Genomic DNA, 8,780 nt, shown 5'->3' with positions numbered 1-8,780 from the left:
AAAACGAGAGGAAGTTCGTCATTCAGCTCATGCGTGCCCTTGTCAGTCCCGCCGAACCCTCTCCTACGACCGCTTCGCCGTCGGTGCCTCCACTTGTCTCCTCGCGATGATTTGCACTTGGAGAAACACGCTAATTTGGCGGACTCTATTGAAGTGCAAAAAATGTAAAGCAGGACCTTGATTGAAATGCAAACGATTGTAAATATCGGTCAGGTGGTCGACCGAGGCGGCGCTGAGAAGCTCTTGGTTCCTTGGCTCGATGGGAAGAGCGAGGATCAAGAGGGAGGCCGATCACTTCACTGAGGACGCGTGGTGATCGCCCAAAAACATCCAATTAACCGACCTATAAATCGGCCACAACGAGCATCTTTCTCGATGGCTCTATTGCTTTTTCGCAATGTCTGCTTTTCTTTGCCTCAACGCGGGCTTTTTTACATCCACACACTACGTTTATGACAAAAATTATCATGGCAGCAACTATCATCTCCCCATCGGAATTGTACACTGCAGACGAGGGCAATACGATCTTGATGATACACCCACTCTCACCACCAAACAGACTGATCTACATAACACTACCTCGCCGCCAAGCCCACCAGCTTCCCATTACATTGGTTCCTCCAACCTCATCAGCTTGGCAATACCCTCGTAGGCGACCAGTAAGATCCCGCTTCCAGGGGCTGCCCTGTATAGACGTGCATTCAGGCCCCTAAAGCATCCTCGGAGCCCCTCCTTCTTGCATATCTCTCTCAGATAGGGCAGGACCCAAGGTAGGGATGCCCCCCCGTCCCTTCCCCCAAATCCTCCCGTCCTGCCATAGGTGACGCACTGCAACCTCGTTTTGCAGACATCGAAGGGGGTGTTGAGCAGCGTGGCCAATGTGCCGGCGAGGAGGCCCGTGACGAAATCGTAGACGCGGGGCGTGCTCAGGAAGACGAGGGGGAAGGCGAAGGAAGAGGAGGAGGTGGGAGGAGAGGGAAGCAGCGAGAAGTTAAGCGAAGGGGCAGGGCACGAAGACGGAGACGATGAGGAACATTGGACTGAGGCAGTGGAACGAGGAGAAGTTGTCGGGGCTGATGAAGCTGGGAGAAATGAGGCCAATGGGGCGTGCGTGCGGATGGCGGCGATGCTCGTGAAGAAGACGCCGTTCCAGACCCCCTGCCGCCACAAATAGGCCTCCCAGCCTTGATAGAAGGCAGCCAGCCTCCTCCAGCCTCCCTGCGCCCTCCCGCCTTGGGCCCAGACCTCCTGGGCACACGCGTGGGCGTCGCGGCAGTGCTGGAATTCTAGGGACTGGAGGCGGGTCTTAAGGAGCTCAAAGGGCGTGTGAAGGAGCGTTTCCGTGAGTCCGGTCATGGTGCCAGCCACTGCAGCGAGTAGGACGGGGAAGAAAGGGGAGGAAACGCCTGCGGGAGGATGGTAAAGCGGGTGTGCGGGACAAGCATGGGATGCTAAGGAGGAAGAGATGGAAGCCCAGAAGCCGGAAGGAACCAATGACCACGCGCGTCGGTTCCTGAAATGAGATTAAAAAGGGGGAGTAACACAGTGTGTGGAAGGGACCAGGGCCCCGCGTTATTGGGAGAACAATCGGCGGCCCAACTAATAACCCATGCCAGTCGACGCACGTCACGGAGTAATCCGAGGTGTCGCTCATTTTCGCACGCATCTTCATGACCACGGCAGTCTACAGAGAATCAAGACTGCCGGGAGATACCAGGTGCCAAGTTATATACGTAGGGCTTTCTCTTAAGACTATTATACACTTCTTTAAAGAGAAGAAGCAGCCACCAATACACAATGAGGCGCTCGTGGCCTGTGCAAGGCTAAACACAAGTGCGCATACATCCTGCAACAACGCCACCAGTTACTCTACCTCGGCCCTACCTGACCATCGTTTCAGAAATGCACGCCCTTGATGCGTGTAGAACTCGTTCGCGCTGAATTTGAGGGCGCGACGTGGTACTTCAGAGATCAGGGGAGGTAGAAGACCTCGATAGATCCGGAGAAACCCTTCCTCTTGAGCAATTGATGCTAAGAGTCTCATGATGCCAGGTGAATGCCTCCGACAAGGAAACTTGCTAGGAATCAAATCGGCACCGTTGCCCGTGGTATCTTGCAGCATTTGCAAACGCGTTCGCACAAGGTCTAAGGGATACGTTAGGATGGTTTCAATGACGCCTGCTCCGCCGCCTGCGACGAGACTGACAGCGAACGCCGAATAGGGCTTTGGCGCTGTATTCGAAGAGATACAGAGCGTTGTAGCTCGCCGCTTGCATTGTGCATGTATGTCCACCGCGTTTGCAAACATGTGGTCATTGGGAAGATCCCGCTGGGGGTGCTTCCTACGTTGCAGGGCCGTGGCACTGCTGCAGCCCTGGTCCGGTGAGTACTCAAGCATTCGGGGCATTCTCTCCAAAATGCATTCATGAGCTGGTTTGTTGTGAGTGATGGCTATCAGTGAGTTCCGATAATTTTTTTTGGGGGAAAACCGTGATCGCGAGGCCACAGGTCTTAACCTCCTGTCCTCTCCCCTTCGGCCCATGCCACTCGGAAATCACAATGAAACGCAAGCTCTGCTACAAATGAACAAGAAATATAAGACGCTAGGCTAGCCAGGAAACGATGTAGCTTTTAAAAACAGCGTGATTCTTCTCTATTTGAAAACAAATACATTCGTAGCCCCAGACGGCCTCGATGATAGATAAGCGTATGTCACTTTCAGTCCTTTCCGCGCCTGGGGTTGTTCAGGGGGTCCAGCGTGTTGGGCGACACAATGCCAGCGTCTCCACTATGCCCCTGCATGACGGCCATTGTCATAAAGTGTTCGCGTTCATCGTTGCGAATGTTTACAAAAACATCGTACAAGCTTTCGATTTTTGGTCGGCGCCGTTCAGCAGGGCTGTTGGTGTGGAACTCGTCGAACATGTAGAGATCTCCTAGATTATCAAAGAAATGGTGGGGGGACACAAGTTACTTGAAGCGTCAGGTTAACAAAGACGCGACAAATCTCAGCAGGGCCTCGCGGAGAATAAATAGTCTTTGTGACAGCCTGAACCCTCGCCATACCTGTTTGATAGTACTCTTTCGCAATCTGAGGCGGTGGCAACGCCTTCAGCTCCTCCTCGTGTGTTTCCAAAAACTTGTCGTAAGTATCGTACGCGTGTCGCTCGACCATCTCGTTCAAATTGTAGGCGGTTTCCGGCGACGCCATATAAAGCGCGATGGCCATCCAGTAGTAAAAGAATGCCAAATGCACGGCGACCAATCGGTCCAGCCATTCCGCGTTCCCGCCCAGCTCCTCCATTATCAAAAGGTGATGCAACTCGTTCCAAGACTCCGCAAAGTGAATTTTCATCAAGTCCGCCCGGCGCCGCCATCCCAGGGTCTCGTACAAATGCAAGACGGACGTGTACGCGAAGTACGGCACACGAGCAATGGTCTCGAGGGCGTGGAAACGGGCGTAGTGCCGGTCCCCATACACGGCCACGAGAGCGTCTTTGATGGAGCTGACGATGGCCTTGTTGGCCTCCGCGACGACGGCGGGGACCCTTCCCCCCGGGACATAGGAGGAGGCTGCACTGACCTTTGCTTGCTCACTGCTGTCGCTGTTATCGCGCTGAAGCTCACCGTCCTGGTTGGCAGCCATGCTTTTGAAGATAGGAAGCTCGTGCAGCCTGCCCTTGGACGTGCTGCCGCCGTTGTTCTTCATCTTCAAGCCCTGCGGCTTTCTTTCCTGGCTGTCTTCGTCCTTTCCCGCCGCTGAAACTACCCCCTTGCGGTGCTCCACGATTGAAGGACATTTCGACAACGACGCGGACGGCCCCGGAGAGCGAAGAGCGCCAAGAGAAGAAGATGCCGAGGAGGGAAAATGGAGGAAGCCCGGGAGGCCGGGGGGGGACACGGACTTGGGGCCCTTTGCCAAGGACAGACCGAGCATCGAGAACATTAGTAGTGAAATGAGAAGAGGAGTGCCTCTGTAAGCGTGCTTGGGTTCTTGCATGCTGTGGAAGATGACGGACTTTGAAGTCCGTAAGGCCTTGCTTGCCTTCTTGTAGTTGAGGTACAACAACAAGCGATGCGACGGCCAAGAACGCAGGTGGATGAAACCGGAACGCCGCCTTCAAGCCAGACCCCTGGTTAAAAAGCAGTGAATGCTGCAGTGATGAGAAAAACGCAGAAGAGCTGACGGCTGCGAGCCCCACAACCCCTCACCCCTCAAAAGGAGGGAGGAACATCTGGTATGCAAGCGAGAACACAGGCCTCGACTTCCAGCACCCCCACTTGACGAGGAAACACCGCACTATGTAGTCCCTGGTTTCCACACAACACCCAAACCCCGCCCAAGGGCACGCATGGAACCAATATCTTCCCGGTCCACACGGGCGTGGGGGCGGTGGGTGTTTTCACAACACTGGTGGGGGCGGGCGTGGCAGTCTGTGGTAGCGGGTGGGGGAAGGCGCGGAGTTGCCCCCTGATTGAAAATTTAAGTCGAAATTCCAACTGTTTGAATGGCAGCGCTTTCCAGTGACGGGAAAAAGTTCCCGGTGTTATCCTCATGGGGACGCACGCTGTACAGTAATCGGGTTAGGGGCAAGTGCATGGTGGAGATTTATGGTGGTGTTCAGCGTGCATAGTTTGCTAACGCGTGCGAGGTGAAGCAACCAGCTTTCTTGCCGCCGACGCCTCATCACTCCCCGCCCCCGCGACTTTCTTCCATATCGTCACCTGCTTATCCCCAGGATGGACCCACATGCAACATATATCCCTTTTGTCCACCCATTTTCGTCTCAACTACGTAGGTCGTGTTAGCGCGCTTTCCCCTTATCACTACGTGTGGAAGAAACGCGGCTTGCTCGGCGCGAAGACTCGAGAGTGGCGTTTGAAAACATTCAAACCTAAAGATCATGTCAGAGGCCCGAAATGGCAACGACACGCCCATCTCGTCCCACTTCATGTCATTTGCTGGAGAATCCGAGGAAAACTGGGGGGCAGACGTAGCTTCCCGTCACATGGATGCAGAAGCGGAGCATCAGCAAGAGGAAGCAAGACAGCAGCTAGGACAGACAACAGAGCAAGCGGACGATGCGACTGTCAGCGACGTCGCGACAAGCGATGCCATCCAGGGAGACCACGAGGGCAAATCTGGTGAGGATGATCGTGGGCTGGGCTCCTATGTTGGCGTCGAGGGCGAGGGAGATGGCAGGCCGAGAGACATGGACAGATATATGGAGGGGACGGGCGGGATAGGGGAAGGCGACGGACCACGGCCGCAGCCGGAACCCGCACGGCCTGAAGAGAGGGAAGACGGGCAGCGCCAAGTAGAGTACGGGGCGTCAAAAATGGAGAAGCCGCCAGCGCAGGGATTGCCCCAGCTCGATGGTGGAGGGCAGCAGGAGGAGGAGGCGGAAGCACGCCCGGACGATCAACGTGCGCCATTCCAAGAGCCAGGACAAGGGGGCTCGGAGGCAGGCGCCGTAGTCCGGCAAGAGGGGTCGGAGGAGAGGGGGGAGAGGATGCAGCCCTACGGCCAGCGCCAAGAGGCACCCCCAGTGGTCGCGTACACGGGCAGTGACGAGAATGACGTGGAGGACTCTGAGGTGGCGCGGGCCACGAAAAAAGAGGACATGGGACCAGGAAGTGACGCCGAGGAAGGGCATGGAGAAGGTGTGGCGCTGGATGGCTCGAGGGGGCCAGGAGCTGGGCAAGGCGCGGCGCCTCCACCCTCCTCCCTCTCGGTCCCCCGGCCCATCAGCAGCACGCTCAGCAAGGGGGAAAGCATGGGGCCCGTCAACGTGCTGTGGGACGCGCAGCAAACACAAGCGTCTGTGGCCCCCGCGGCCCCGCCTTCTCTGCCCGCCCGCTCCGCCACCGATGACTCCGCCCCGCCCCTCCAAAGCGTACCCGGAGGAAGGCTCCTCAAGCCCGAGGTCGGGCTCCCGGTCGTCCCGTCCCAGGTGGCCTCCCTCCCGCCCTCAACATCCTCTCAGGTCACACCCTCCCAGCCCCCCACCCTCCCCGCCTACGGCTCCAATGTGACCACCATGGACGGGGTGGCCCCCGGGTGCAACTGCAAACGCAGCCGGTGCCTGAAATTGTACTGCCAGTGCTTCGCCGCCCAGGCGTTCTGCATTCCCTCTTGCAATTGTCAGAACTGTTTGAACACGGCAGGTCAGAACCATCTGAGGGCGGAGGCAATTCGGCAAATCATGGAGCGTAACCCCAACGCCTTCCAGACCAAGTTCCGGCCGAACGGAGAGGACGCTGTGCATAAGATGGGCTGCAAATGCCGCAAGTCCGCCTGCCTAAAGAAATACTGCGAGTGTTTCAACGCCGGGGCCCGGTGCTCCGACAAGTGTTCCTGCGTAGGCTGTCAGAATGTGGCAGGCCTGGGGCGCCCCTACGAGGAAGCAGTTATGGCGGCCCGTCGAGGGGCCACAGCGGCGCGGCAAGCGGCCCAGCAAGTGGGACAAAACCCGGCTTTGGCCACGCCCCAGCCCCACATGATGGCTTCCATGGTAGCTGCTGCCCTGCGCCAGCAGCAACAGCAGCAGGTGCTGCCGGAGGTGACGGGGGAGGGAGTCGGCGGAGGCGGGGGTGTGAAGGAGCGTGGATCCGGGGGGGGGGCTCCTCCCCGTCCTCCAAGCGCCGACGGAGCGGCAGCAGCGGGGCGGTCCCGGCGTTGGGAAGCAACCAGGGGCTCGCCGACCAACAAATGCCCTTCTTTCACCGGTCGCTCATGTCCCCAACCCCCACCAGTCAGCGGACGTCGCCCCTCCAAGGACATCCGGCCCAGGCAGGGCAGCCGGACTTCTCCGCGCAGGGGCTCTTCTCCCTCCCTCCCGGCCTCCAACCCCACCACAGCCCGCATCCAGGGCTCCTGCCCTTCTTCTCCCCTGGACAACCCGTGCCCCCGGGCTTCTTTGAGCAGCACGCCTTACTGGCCTCGCAAAACCTACAACAACACCAACAGCAACAACAGCATCAGCAGCATCAGCAGCAGCTGGAATTCATTCAGCGGCAACAGGCGCAAGCACAAGCGCAATTTTTCCAGCAACTGGCTGCCCAACAGCAACAACAGCAGCAACAAATGCAACAACATCCCCTTCACCAGTCCCTCTCGCCCACGCAGCTCCTGTTGTTGCAAGCTCAGCAACAGCAGCAGCTCCTACAGCAACAGCAAGCGGCCGGAGGAGGGGGAGGAGCGGGAGGGAGGGGGCAAGGGAAATCGGGGAAGAAGTCGTCGGAAGTGTCCGGCGGGGACGATCTGCAGGAGATGGTACAAGCCGCGGAAGATTTGGCGTTCTTGAAGGGCTCGAGTGGGCCTGGGAGTAAAAATCACGCGGAGGTGGAAGCACAATTCGCGCAAGCCCAACAACAGCAGCAGCAACAACAAGGAGCACAACAGCCTCAGCCGCCACAAGATCAAACGCAGCAGCCGCAGCAACATTACATGGCATTTGCCGCGGCGGCGGCGGCATCAGGAGGGGGTGGTGGAGGAGGAGGTGCAGGGGGAGGAGCCGGGGGAGGTCGGCCAGGACAAGGGCAGCCCTTCTTTGGCCAGCAAGTTGCGTTTCCCGGGAATCCATTCCTTTCGGGAAGCGTCCCTTCCCAACAGCTGGTGGCGCCACAATTTTTGGATCCTGCGCAAGCCGCGCATATGGCAGCCATGTATGCACAGATGCAACAGTTTCAAGGGGGGGGTGGGGGGGAAGTGGCCGATGGGAAGAAGTCTCCAGGTGCTGGGCAGCACGAAACCGTGTGAGAATTCGTGTGAGAGAGGGATGGGTAAGAAACGGAGGGAAACACTTGCTGCCTGGAGGCCAGATGTCGCGGCGTTTGCGATCATGCGCGTTCTTCTCCTCTGGACCCTTCCCTTGGACTGAGCAATACCGACGTGCACGGTGGGAAGCGGAACGCTTATCTAATCAGCCACGCAGGACAGACTTCTTCTAGAAGGCGCGAGCTTACCAAGTGGGAGAGGATGAGCTGTTGCGTGGGTGTGCAACAAAGACCGGGCGCTAGCACGGACAGTGGGAGCAACACAGCCTACGGGTCATTCAGAGTGGCTTAGAAGAACGCCACGAAGTTATATTGGCACACCGCAGCGATGGTGGCCGCTCCCCTTTGGGGGTCATGCCAAGGCCAGATACACGAATCAATGTGCTCACAGACATGGGTAAAAAAGAAACACAGAATCGATTCGCACACACTTCGGGGCAGTTTTCTTCACAAATTCTTCTTTCGCGTCGTTCACTTTTCTACCCTGCCACCTTAACCTTTCCAGTGCCTTACGTCCTGCACGGGGCCGCGCGAGGCCCCACTTCCACCCGCACGATTCAGTCGAAGTCCCCACCCCACCTTCCCCCTCGAACCTCTAAAAGCTTCCTCCTTACAACGCCATGGCCTCCTGATAGGCCTTTGCCCACGTGTCCTTGGTCGCAGACACCTTGCGGGTGACGGTGTTGTCGATCAAGGTGCTCTTATACCGGATGCGTAGCCCCGCCACCAGGTCCTTGTCTACGTCCGTGTGGAAGTTCACTTTGCTAGCCGCCGACGATCCGATCTGCTTGATGATAAGGCCCTCTAGCTGCTTGAGCGTTGCCGCATCAAGGGGGTCGGCGCTGGTAACGAACACGTCGATCTCGCCGCGCTTCTCCTTGACCAGCTTGAAAAACAGGTCTTTGATCTCGGGCAAGTGCTTGAGCATCTTCTGTTCCACGAAGTAGGGCAAAAGCTCCTTTGTGAACGGGGTCAGGCTCCCCGCCTTGCTCATGAACTTG

General features: G+C 57.7%; 1 protein-coding gene across 1 annotated transcript; it reads left to right on the top strand.

Annotated features, from left to right (window-relative positions):
* Positions 1–5,390: 5,390 nt before the first annotated feature.
* NGA_2014100 (tesmin tso1-like cxc domain-containing protein) lies at positions 5,391–7,208 on the top strand (the record flags this gene model as incomplete). Its single annotated transcript, XM_005854929.1, has 1 exon — positions 5,391–7,208. A coding segment is annotated over one exon (1,534 nt), but the record flags the coding sequence as incomplete, so codon positions are not given.
* Positions 7,209–8,780: the final 1,572 nt, after the last annotated feature.

This window comes from Nannochloropsis gaditana, assembly GCF_000240725.1.
Source record: "Nannochloropsis gaditana CCMP526 unplaced genomic scaffold scaffold346, whole genome shotgun sequence".
In the NCBI taxonomy this organism is placed as follows: Eukaryota; class Eustigmatophyceae; order Eustigmatales; family Monodopsidaceae; genus Microchloropsis; species Microchloropsis gaditana.
Note: the sequence above shows the minus strand (reverse complement) of the source record. Positions and strands in the feature narration are given on the sequence as shown.